The sequence below is a fragment of the Corvus kubaryi genome, unplaced genomic scaffold, assembly GCF_017639235.1.
Source record: "Corvus kubaryi isolate FWS band 111438036 unplaced genomic scaffold, C.kubaryi_AGA036_p1.0 37387, whole genome shotgun sequence".
In the NCBI taxonomy this organism is placed as follows: Eukaryota; Metazoa; Chordata; class Aves; order Passeriformes; family Corvidae; genus Corvus; species Corvus kubaryi.
In genome coordinates, this window is record NW_024581129.1 from 11656234 (window position 1) to 11669132 (window position 12899).

The 12899-nt window shown below is 39.9% G+C and overlaps 1 protein-coding gene across 28 annotated transcripts in view; it reads right to left on the minus strand.

Annotated features, from left to right (window-relative positions):
- RBFOX1 (RNA binding fox-1 homolog 1) overlaps window positions 1-12899 on the minus strand; it is a 1110759-nt gene that overhangs the window by 124912 nt on the left and 972948 nt on the right. For 25 of the 28 annotated variants that reach the window (XM_042037784.1, XM_042037778.1, XM_042037777.1 and 22 more), the window contains one exon: window positions 1529-1771. The exons of 2 other annotated variants lie outside the window; for them this stretch is intronic. In XM_042037784.1, the coding sequence (XP_041893718.1) occupies window positions 1529-1771 (243 nt within the window). Of the gene's footprint in view, window positions 1-1528; window positions 1772-5931; window positions 6051-12899 lie in introns of those variants that run through there. One more of the 28 variants, XM_042037799.1, reaches the window with a different exon arrangement.

Here is a 12899-nt window from a genome sequence, read left to right on the forward strand (position 1 = left end):
ATCACAGTGGATTGTTCAGGTTGCAGCAGTGGTCACAAAAACCAAGCAAAATCAGAGAATATAAAAAGAACAAAAAAGGGACAGTAGGAAAGACTATCTTTTTAGTCAATATCCAATCTCTTCTAGAGTATCTATTCAGCTTAGGATTCCTGCTCTAAACCAATGACAGTGGTATTTGACAAGAGCTGGACAACAATCAAAAATGATAATGGAAGCAAATTTTAAAAGCTGGAAAGAACCAGGAATTTAACTTAGCAAGGAGATGGATAAGAGGGGACACAGTAGAGCTGCAAAGGATACTGTACAAGCAAATAGGATTCTCTTCAATTTAAACTTTCTCCCAATACCGGAGAAAAGGGCAACTCAGGGCAATAAAAAGTTACCAAGCTAAAAATAAAAAGTCCTAAACATTTTACTGCATAAACCGCAAAAGTGTGCAATTAATTCACAAGGATTTCTCCATGATAATAGCAAGGAATCTTCTTCAGTGCCTTTGCTCTTGCTTTACTTTCTTGCTCATACCCACATAAAGAAATTAGTGGCATGGCAATAAACATAAATTTGCAGAGCTCAATTAAGCGAATGTGTTTTCCCTCTCCTCTTGCCCCAGTGCATGAAACCTTTTAGGCTGGATGTGAGACAGGAAGGAACGGGAGGTAAGCTGAGGCATGGAGCATGGCTGAGGCAGAGATGAGGACAGCCAGGAGAGACGTTTTGAGCACTGTCTGTTCTGTGCTCCATCCTGCACATGTAACACAGGGGGTTGGTTGATGGCTCAGAAATCTGCCAGCTCTTGGCACTGGGTATATTGGGTCCCACTCTAGAATTAAGACAGAAACACTAAACTATCAATGTGTGAAACTTGTGACTTAAATTACAAGGTAGAGCCATCCAAGGAGTCTCTTGCATAATTCATGACACTTCAGAACTTCACATATAAATCAAATAGAAGGAAAGTCTATCATTTCTGCTCTGCTTAGCACAGATCCACACACAACTTGGGTAAAGGCTGCACAAACAAGCTCTCTAGAAAATACAGTATTGCAGACATGCTCTTCGTAACACTAACTCAGTACATTTTGTACAGGATCATTCAATTAATACTTTTTTTTAAAACTACTTGTGTCGAAAACACAGAGGTCATTAAGAATAATCAAATGAGTTTGGTTTGGGGTTTGTGGTTGCTTTCTTTGGCCTTGCAAATGAATGCCTACAAACAATCATTTGCAATGTTTTTCCATATTGGACTTCATTAAAATTTATGCTGTGATTCGTGGGCTGGCTATTAATCATTTTGTCTAAAACTGTTGAAAATAAAACTCCAAAGCTCCAACACTTATTAAGAAGCTCCAAAACCAGTGAAAACACATTCTTCAGGTTCAACAGTCAACTCTGACAGACTTTCAACCTTGACACGGCGACTAAGCCCAATGCAAATGAAGCGTGTCAAGCGCGACATAGGAAAAGCTGTTATTGATAAACACACACGAAACACAGAGCTTTAGAAAGAGCTGTAACCTTGACTTACTGTGGCTGTGCCGGAGACAGTTTGTGCATTTGTGTCAGCTGCACTCTGTTCGGAGTGTGTCTGAGCAGGAGGGTACATGTTTAACGTGTGCTCTGGAACAGTGGTTTGGCCTGTGTAGTCTGGAGCTGGATGCGGATGTGGGGCTGTGTATTCTGCAGGGATACCGTTCTGAGGTGGAGCGAACTGGGCTGAGGCATAAGGCTGTGCCATTGTGTCAGGAGGTGCTGTAGCTTCCTGATTACCCTGTGAAAATCAAAAGGAAAAAAAATAAAAATAAAAAGAGGAAGAAACGTGGCGTGAGATAAAATAAGCGAAGGTCCTGCACCCGTAACGCAGAGAGTGATGAGAGCATCCTGGCCTGAAAAGGGCACAGTGGTTGCTTCTTGAGGAGAACATTTCTTATCTGTATTAAATGCATTTTGCTAACCCTATTTAATATTATTGTAATTAGACAAACAAATCTGCTTCTCGTGGGATAATTGTAGACTATTCTTTAAGCGGGAAAGGTCAGTGAAATCTGCCTGAGCTAATGATGCCTCAACTCAGACAAGGAAGAGGGACAAAGCTAGTTTATTCCAAAGGCTCCTGAGCACAACTACCAGCACAGAGCTCTGGTAAGCTCAGCCTCCAGTCTGTGATCACTCTGACCTACCATTTGCACAACACAATATATGCAACCTACACACAGGACAGGATTTGGGTGCATACTGTTAACAAACACTAAAAGTACTGATACGAAATAATGCCCTGAGACACCCAGAATACTTTGAGGTATTCTGCATTGAGCAATTGCATGCCACAAATGCAAAATAATAATGAGATCCAGTCAAAATATTAAATATTTGAATCTAAAAATGCATCAGTTCAAAACTTTAAATAACATAAAAGAAAAATTCTATGTCAAGAGAAATAGATTTAACAACTTTAAAGGTTTTACATTTGAAGACAACAGCATTTCATCTCCATATCACAATTAGCCTACAGCATTAAAAACATTATCCTTATGCTGTTATAGAGAGACGTATATTTCCATTTGGCATAATAAAGAAGAGCCGAGGCTGCTAATTTATCAATTAGAAAACTTCTGATTAAATGTTTCGCCCACACCAAAAAGCAATAATTCTAGAGGAGGAAATGTACACTACAATCTTTCTGAACCTATATAAAAAATGTCCAAAATGTGATTTTGCCTGACACAGCATTAGAGGCCATTAGTGCAGGGACTACCCCAACCTCACATAAACTAATTTACAAGATGAAATTATCCCTTCAAATAGCAAGCAATGTAAAAATGCACATTTGAGTTAAAATTTAATTATCTTTTGAACTACTCCACCATTCTCCCACCAAAGCATGTGCAAGTACCTGCCCAAGACTATTGCAGGGATTTTATTTGTACTCATCAGCCCACGATTTCCTAATTTTAAAATAGGCTGTATGAATAAAAGACATTCTTCTGCACTTTGTACTTAAGGGCATTTCCAGCCAATTTCAACTATTTCAGACATCATTTCTCTGACCTGAACTAGTCCTAAACTCAAGAGCTTTTAAGAATTCACACAGGAGTAAGTCTTGGTACTTGACTGGCTTAAAAGAGAAAATTGAAGTAAAAGTTTTTCTTTGTAAAAGGCACTCAGTGTGTCCTAAAAAATTAGAACTTTATATCAGCAATCAAACCCTAATTTTAATCCCATCTTTGCTGCTGGTTTAGTGCATGGCCTTGAGCAAGTTTCCATTGCTTCATTCAACCATCTTTATCATGTAAAGCAGTGTCATTTACTGACTTCACAGGGTTAAGTCACAAAGATTTGTTTGCATATCTGCAGTCATTGTAAGGTTAATGCTGCACTGAAACTGGCTGTGATAAATTTCTGTGGAGGTTAAAAACTCTTGTAAATGTATACTTTAACCCTCTAATACTAAAACGGTCAAGTTCCTTTCTTATTTCTTTTACCTAAAATTTTCACTACTAAAAAATAAAAATAAAATCCAGATGAAGGAAAAACCCAGGAATGAATGGATTATACCAGAGACATTCATTAAATGTTAAAGAAGTATTTTTAAAACTTGTGTGGGAGGCAGCTGACCTTAAATTTTTTAATCAGCTGTTTCAGGAGGGACTTGAGCAAGGAGTAAGAACGAACAAAAGCAAATCCAGATTCTGCCTCTATAAGCATTTTCACTGCGCTGGTTTTGAAACACAGGAGCTGGTTAGTGCTGGTCCTTAAGCTATTCCTTCCTGTCAGATGCTAAACATGGCACTGGAGCCAGCAGCTGTTAAAAGAGAACAGCAGTGGCAACAGAGGGACCAAGGGCTAATGTCCAGGTGCATTTGATCTAAAGGGTTCTGTACCACCTCCAGTCCTAAAACAGATGTTGCTGAGAACCCCACTGTTTCTCATTAACTTTGACAGCAGTTCCATGAGGACCCTAATTAATATTCAAAGCATCCACACCTAGTGCTAATTACAGCTCATATTTAATTAAGAGGGTTGAACTTTTCTATTATTTTTACCAGCAACTCCAAACTTTTTCAATTTATCACAAAATGGCAAATTGCACAGGCAATTTCAGAACCTCCCCAACATTGAGACTCTTCTACCCCTTTCATTAGACTTGTTCAGCTGAGGTCTGGCTAACTTATTTATAACTGAGACCTCATTAATAAGTAAACAACAAAGGGTCAGGGATTTGTGGTTTTTTTTACTAACTTGTACATATTCAGAGATTTACAGCCTTGCCATTAAAGAAACCAACCCCAGTATGCTTAGAGCAGAAAACTGACACGCAAGATTATCAGTGCAGGCTCTGCAGGTTTATTAAATTGTTGGAAGACAGGGGACAGTAAAGAAATTAAACTTGCACATGGACTGCAGGCCCTAAGTTTAAAATCATAGTGACAATAAATCTGAGATGTTCATCCCTTAAAATAAGTGATGGCTGAAGCTTTTCCTAACCTTTAAAATTGGTGTGAATTTATTATTCATAATTAATTCAACAGACACAGTATTACAACGTGATATAAAAGCATGTGTGTGTAAACAAGTTCTGTACTATTTACTTGGCTAATAATAGCCAGAGCTTATTGTTCAAAATACTAATTTATATCAAGAACAATGAAGTGCCAGCTATCACACATTTGTATATACGCGTGGTTGATGGGGACCCCAGACTACACAACAGTCAGATACACTTGAATAGATTTTAAAGAACCAAAAATTCTTTAAATAGAATCACCTCAAACGTTCCTCTAGTGTGCTCTTTAAAATACAGTGAACCAAAATGAACAGAAGAAATAATAAGTTCTTATGCATTAAGCTGAAAATATGAAATGGCCCTAAAAGCAACAGGAAATATTGATCCTAAATTAGCCTATGAACTCAGGTATTAGAGTAATTTCAAAGCTGTGTATGACAGTACACAGGCATAGCTTAATACCACCTAGGCAGGAGAAGCTGAACAGAAGTTGTCCCTTCAGACTCAGTTCCAAGTATCTTTAAGATTAAATGACCCCTTAATGCTCACTTTATGCATGGTTTTTTAAAAAAAGTGGTTGTTGGCAACAGCAAGGAGAACAAAGGATGGCAGACAGTCAGGCTCTGCTAAATGTTCTGGCCTGAGTCTTAATGAAAACCACATTTCAACTGAAAAATATGCTTTACGTGGCAGTATATAAAATCAAAGTTATTGCTTTCTGGTTAAATGTTTAACTCTAAAGAACCAAAAAAAAAGATTCCGACGATGTAGGTAAGTGAAGGCTCTCCTATTTCATCCATATTACTCCATTTGAAGAAAAGCTTAGAATTTAAACTGCTCCTACTGTCTCAGATGCCTTTTCAGCATCTCCTGCTCTGAAAGGATTTCATAATTAAGAAATGTATAAAAAGTGTCAAAACATAATAAAGCAAGCTTGTTTTGTTTGTACACAAAGGAGAGATACAGAAATCATTACTTATGCAGTGTTCCTTTTTTTAAAAAACACATTTGCAGCATAAAAATGTATTCAATGAAAACCTTTCTGCTTGCCTGCATTTTGAAGTCTAACTCACAGTTTATTGTTTGTTTTGCTCTATTTTCCGTTTGGTGCATTTTGTTTCTTTGGCAAAAGATATTTCACATTTAGAGAAAGCCTCCTGTACTGTAGTTAAATGAGCCAAACTGCATCGTATCCTTAGGGCACGGAAACAAAGAAGAAAAATGCAACATTTCTCTGCAAACCTGCTGGTTCTGAGAGGGCTCAGTTACATTTATCAAGCACATGATCCCCCGTAGCTTGCCCTCCTTCAGACTTAAGCAACAAAACATGGGTTAGAAGTCTTGCATGCAGTGATGCAGCTGGTTATAAGAACTGCCCTGCCCTGACTAAAATCAAGAGTTTCAAGTGAAAATAAAAGTGCAAATACCTGCTGTACCATGGTGCTGCCTTTATTCTCCATAAACTTAGCAGCTGCTCTGGTCCCAGGCCATGCAGCATCTGCCCAAAGCGAGCATCAGTGCTGGCTGAGGGCGTGTGAGCGCTGCAGGGTGTGCAGGGGTGTGGGTGATCGGGGTGCTCAGGGAGGGGAGCCGATGCAGGGCTCGCTGACCTCCCTCTCAACATCTGACTGCTCCCAAAACCTGATCCAGATGGGGCTCCTTCAGCGTGCCGGGCCTCGCCCCATCAATCACAGCAGGCCACTCCTCTGGCTCCTGCTACTGCTTATGGAGTGCACCACTGAGCAGATGATTGCACAGAGAAGGAGAAAAAACACAGCTTGACTACATTAATAGCTGTTTAAAAAACATTGGAAATGCTACTATGGAAGTTGCCGGAAGCTGAAGGTTTTTGTTTTAAAATCAACACGGCTGTATTCAAAGTTCCAAAACACCCTAAACTTCCAGGGCTCTGGCTTTGTGATAGCTACGCTGTCCAGCTAAACATGTGCATTTCCATGGGATTAATTCCTCCTCCATGTGGCAGAGGTAATACCAATAAGGTTCCTATTTTAAAATTGCTGAATGCCACAAGCAAACAGTTGATATTGAACTAGCCTAGCTTAGATTAAATGTACTTTATCCTTCCATTCAAATGAAATATTGTTTCCTTTTTTGTTTCATTGCATGACATCCCTCTTGCTTACCAGGGGAAATATTTCAGAAATGCTTCCAAGGTTTAGTTCTGTGAGGCACTTGAAGCAACCTAATGCTTCACTGTTAAAGGGACTTTCCTAGATGCTCTAGAGATAGCTTCAAAATGATTGAACTGCTATCTAAAGAAATAAAGAAAAGAATTTAAAAAAAAAACCTAAAAAGATTCAGACAGCCCCAAAGAATACACATTTATTGCCACTCTGTTGCAGACTGCCTACAGACATCAGGGTTCAGAAGCAGGGCAGACACATAACACTGGAATTATTCTAACAAACCTTCCAATTCTAAGGGGCGGGCAGAGCAACAAGCAGTCATCAATTCATCATTAAACTTATATTCCAACTGAAATCTATTGGAATTCTTTAAAGTGGCAGTGTAATTCTTCCAGATTTGCTACTGGCACTCCCCAATTAATGATAATAAAAGCAGCCACTTCAGATTTTTCAGAAGGAATCAGACATCCAACCATGCTGGACTGATAATCACAACTGACTAACTCTGCAAGCTTTCTCTGTTGTAGCTTAATTATCTGACCAGGCCACTTGACTCGTATCATTTGCTTCTGCAGTCACACAAAATGAATTCTCCAGCCACCTCTCTTTTTTGGAAGGTTCAGGACAAAGCCAAATTCAGCTTTCAAAAGTAAGAAAGATAATGCAGAATAACTTTTTTCAGAGAGCATAGGGGGAAAAGATAACAATAAGTAAGCAAAAGAGAATTTCTTTACTACCTTAGCAGGAAAGTACCATTTCTTTTCTCCCATTGCAGAGTAACATTTACTTTTGGTCTTTTTTACATATAACATAGTGTATTCCAATAAAAGCCTGTGCTCTTGCTATTGCTGCATATGTGTTTGATAATGACATGTTCCTGAGGTGTGGAACAAACCAGCAACTGAAACATCCCAGCAGCCTGTAAAGGACATTTACTTATATTTAACTGAAAGCAGCAAACAACTTGCCAAAACTTAGTGTGAATTCCTGCCTGAATTCAAGAGCACATAATACTATGGACACGCCAACACTCACAGAGGAAACCTTCCCTCCAACACCTTCACTCTTTCCAACTGCTGAAACTTTTGACTGCCTTTATGATGCTGTAATTTATTACCAGAGCTTTCCTTATCCCACATGGCAATTCTTTCTCCTCCTATTTCCAATGGCCCAAGTGGACATGATTCTACCACACTGACTTGTTTTGCTTCCACATTAACACCTAAATCTTTCTTTTTAAGCTTTCTGCCTCTCCCTCGCTTTCTCCAACTCCGACTCTTAAGGGCTTTTCAAGAGCAGCTCAACCATGTATGCCATCAACCAATATTTCCCTTGGAAAATTTTTTTCATCACATTTGAAAAACACAGCTCTCCAAAACAGCCTTAAGAGCCATACAGCCAGCCACTCGGAAGAACTCAGGTATATCTACAATGAGAATTGATCCTTAAGATATATTTTTTTTTAAAAAAGCATAAAAGGAGCTTGTCATCATCCACAAGTCAGTATAGGAAACTACACCTCATTTGTTTCACACCTTTACGAGAGCATACTGAGGATGATGCAGCCATGTACCTAAATAGTGGGGAGGGAGGGCAAAAATAAAGGATTGGATTGTTGACATAAAAGGTTCATGAAAAGCCATCTGGAGTAGTGGCTTTTAAAGGGGGTGGTGGTCAATCTTTAGAAGTTTAACTCATCAGCTAGAAGTTCCAGCCCTTTGGCATCAAGACCAGGTCCAAAACTGTTGAATATCTTCATAAAAGACCATATATGAAGTGTCAGAATGCAAACTCACACGTGACAGCAAACAGGGAGCAGTTATAGGGCTCTGCAGAAGCTACAGGAGTGGGCTGACAAGAACCTGGCCAAAGTCCTGCCCTTGGGACTGGACAATCCCTCGCACTGGCCTAGGCTCTGACTGCCTTGCCAGAGAGGAGCTTTGCAGAAAAGGATCTGTGAGTCCTGGTGGGCAGAGCTGGGTACAAAGCAATGCTCTGCCTTCAAGGCAGCAAACTGCTCTGCAGGCTGCATTAGCAAAGGGTGGTCTGTGAGGTGAGGAAAGGGATCATTCTTCCCTGCACAGCACTGGGGAGAGCATCTGGAACACCAGTCTGGAGTGCCCCAGGACAGGAGATGTGCTTGAGAGTTCAGTGGTGGGTTGCCAGGGCAGCTGCAGGGCTGGAGCACATGACAGAGGCTGAGGGAGATGGCTCAGCATCGCCTGCAGAAGGGAGGGCTCAGACAACTTAATTGCATCTTCTCCCACTTAACCAAAGGTTACAGAGACAGAACCCGAAGCTACAGAGTGACAGAACAAAGAGCAACAGCTAAAAGTTGCCGAAAGGTAAATTCTGGTTAGCTCTAAAGAGTAAGATAATGAATGTGAGGGAAGTTAAGCACAGAAGAATGCCGCTCAGATGGGTTATGGCATCCTGGAGACTTTCAGCCTGAACTCTAAAAGCCCCTGAGCAACATAATCTGTGTAGTTACCCCAGTTTTAAAAGGGATGCTGGGATTAGATGGCTTTGGAAGTTCCCTTTCAATCTGAATCATTCTGTGATTCCAAGTGGTTTCAACAGGTGCAGAATAGCTTCAAAATGGATTTTATACTTTTATCCTATTTGATGACTTTCTTCATAAAGGATGTACTGAAAAGGAAGAGACTAGTTACATCTTCTAGCCTGCTTTCTGTCCTCAAGAAACAATGTCTCAGTTCTTTGAGATGTATTTGCAATGTTTCCTTAGAAAAATATGCTTTCATTTGTTTAATCCACAGCCAGAGCAGTATGGAAGTGGCAATTCTTATAGTGCAGGCAAGACAAGTTTCACAAATGATTTCATTTAATGCTGTGAACTATGACACATTTTCATTTTCTGCCAGACGTTACCATTCTCAGCATATGCAGAGGAGCACTGCCTTACATCTCTATAGAAAGGAGTCATTTTCTCTACCTTCTGCATGACCTCTATAACAGTAACTACAGCCTTATAAGTCTTCTAATTTTATCTGCATTTTCTCTTCTGAAATAAAATTTATTTCAAAGATTAATTTATCAAAAACCACTGCCACCTTTTAAAGCTAGTATGTCCATTTTCTTCTTTTTCTAATAGTGTGGTTGAAATACCCAATTTTTTAAAATTATTTTGTGTTGTTTTTTTTTACTACAACACTTATTGATGATATGGGGCATAGCAACCCAGGTGACAAACCATGCTTATGTTGCCAGACTATGTCTGGTCCAGACAAAACCCTGCACTGTCCTTTGTAACCCTTTCTTCTGGATTCCACTGAGAGAGTTCCTGCCTTGTAACCCATGCACGAGCATAAATATTTCCAGAATTTGAGCCAAAAAACTTCCCTAAATGACACCTTACTGGTAAAGGATTGAACTCTACAAAGGTTTGGAATCTGCGGAGAAAACTGAACAGCATTCAAACCCAGTTGCAGGTATATGGTTTCAACAGATCGTTTCTAGAACTTCAGTAAGTTTTTATAACATAGCTAAAATAATTCATTGAAGATTTGTTGTAAGTAGAATTCGACACCCCAATTCCAGCCTACTCTAAAAAAACCTGACTGAACCTGACTGAATTTTTCAGGAGCTTGGGACTGGATACAGCTGGTTCCTAGAAGCGTCTAAATGGAGCAATTTAATCCCGTTGATATTAATAGTTGTCACCAAGTTATTCCCAATTTAGAGATGCCGCCTCCTCCAGAGTTTCAGTTGGCTTTGCAATGGACGCACCATAGAACAGAGCCAAGGGTTTACCAGATCTGTCAGCCATATAAAGTGGTGAACCTACAGCCCTGTGCTGACAAATCGTTCTTGAAAGCCATTTGTGCCAGAGAGAAACGGGATCAGAGTTTCATGGCTACTTAATTACTGATTAGATGGTGATAGATAAACCAAATACCAGGCAGGATGAGTGAAGAGTGACACAAGGATTCCACACAGAGAACCAAGAAGACAGAACTGGAGACCTTTGTAGACCTTTTCATGCTTCACAAAAGCACCACTGGAGTGGCTGCACCAGAATGAGCAAACCCACCTCCCAAGCCTAAGGGCAGCAGCACCCAGCAGAGTTTGAACTGCCCATGTCACCTCTTTAAACTGGACACTTTAAGTGACCTCTTTTAACCAGGGGCACAATCTTTCACTGCTGGGCTCTGATGGAGCCTCAGAAAAGAAAGGGGACATTTCTCTTCATAATCCCTCACAGTGAATCATTTTCTAGGGCAGCACCACAATAACCACAGTTCATCCATCATGTGTGATACAGGTCCAAGCCCCAGTATCACAAATGGAGATCATTACTTGACACACCTGAAATAAAACAAGGAACACAGTCAGCTAGTGAGGGAAATGAAAATGCAATGCCATGAGCTGCCTTAAGTGGCAAAGCTGACAGATCATCCCTGCTCAGCTATTTGGATACAGGGCTGCTTTGAAAGCCAGAATGAGCTGGATTAAATGACAATTCCTGCAAAACTGCCAAATGATCAAATACAAGCTGGTTTGTTTTGTTTTACTTTGCTTAAAACAGGTAAATTTAAGAGTTTGATTTATGTAGTAAGCTCCATAAAGACAATGACATGACTGACTTTGGGATTGTGGAGGAAGACCAGGAGAATCAGCCACAGAGTTATAAAACTGGGCTTCAGAAAAAGAGGTTTCAGTATATCCAGGGAAATGTTATGAATCCCTAAGGTTTGCCCAGGAGAGGAAATGGTCCAAGGTAGCTGCCTGATTGAGACGTTGATTAAAGAGAACTTCAGCATGCAGGAACAAATCATTCATTAGGAAAGAAGATACTTAGCAGGCCTACGTGGCTATGAAGAAAGTTTCTTAACAAAGACACACACAAATTGTGAGCTTACAAGTGGTGGAGTCAAAGCTTGTCAACAAAAGAGAAGCACAGAAGTATTGCTCAGGTACTTGAGATCAAAAATGGGAAGGTTTTTTTGTCCATCCTAGCTAGAACTAAGACACCCTTAATTCAAAGACATTAAGGGTGACAAGAAGGGTTTTTTTCCAGAAAAAAATAAATCTAGACATTAACCATTCAATATTGCTTTCAGAAAATGCCTGTTTCCAGTCTCTGTTTAAGATTTCCACCATTTTGTTATTTACAATGGAACACAGATGACCTGAGCTGCAATGACCGACTACCACAGCAATGCCATCTTGTTTGATGCCAGTTAAAGCAGCGCTCATTTTTTTGGCACTGAAATTAAATGACGGAACATGATCGCTGATGTTATTTACTCCTAAGATTAAAATGACAATCAAAATATCATTGGGCACAAGAAACAGACAGATTGGCTTCCTGCCTCAGCCACACTTTGCTATGCTTGTTTATCACCGAGATCATTTGCATACTTCAGTGGATGTTTATGTTAAGATGCTGTTGTAGCATTACCAAGGAACTGTTTATCCAACAATGTTTGTCATCAGCAACCTAAGCCACAGTACTGAAGGAAGGTAAAGACCTTCTCAACGAGGAGACAAAAAAAGCACCAAGATGTGTTTATGCAAAGCAAAATATATTTCTAAACAGTGCTGAATGTCACAACTGCCTAAAACAAACTGAAATCTATAAATAGTGTGTTACAGGAATTTCCAGTTTTGGAGAAGATGACAGAATCCTTTAATGGTTCCTACAGCAAAGGAAAGACTTTCACTGACTATTCTGACTGGTAAGTTCTATGTTGTTAAATCTCTAAAAAGCTTCTGTTACTATGAAAGGAATAGCCAATTTGTTCCCACATTTTCATTTCCACAGTCCCCCAGAATATGGACTAAAACCAGTGTCAAATCTGCAAATCTATATGGCCTCTCCCTGCACATCATCTTTGGAGATTTATTTCCCTACTGGACCTTCTTCACAAGACACATTCATATGATAATAAATCTTTCTGCAAAGCTGCTCTCTGCCTATGCTACAGGTGCTTAACCCTGGTGGGCTTAAATACCATTGCTTTGAACAAGACAGTATTTTCAAGTAGTATATATTGTGGGACTGGATGAAAATTACCTTTCCAGGTTTACAGTTTTATTTTGTGCCTCTGTATGTGAGAAAAGGGTGGAGGAAGGAAAGGTATTTCCAAAACTGAAATAGCACTGAGAAAAGCTCTGGCATGTCAAGCAGAAGCATATGGCTAATCTACAGCAACCACATCCAACAGCGTTTGTGTGTGCACAGTGCCGGGGCCTGGACAGCAGCCACAGCATCCACATTCTAGAAT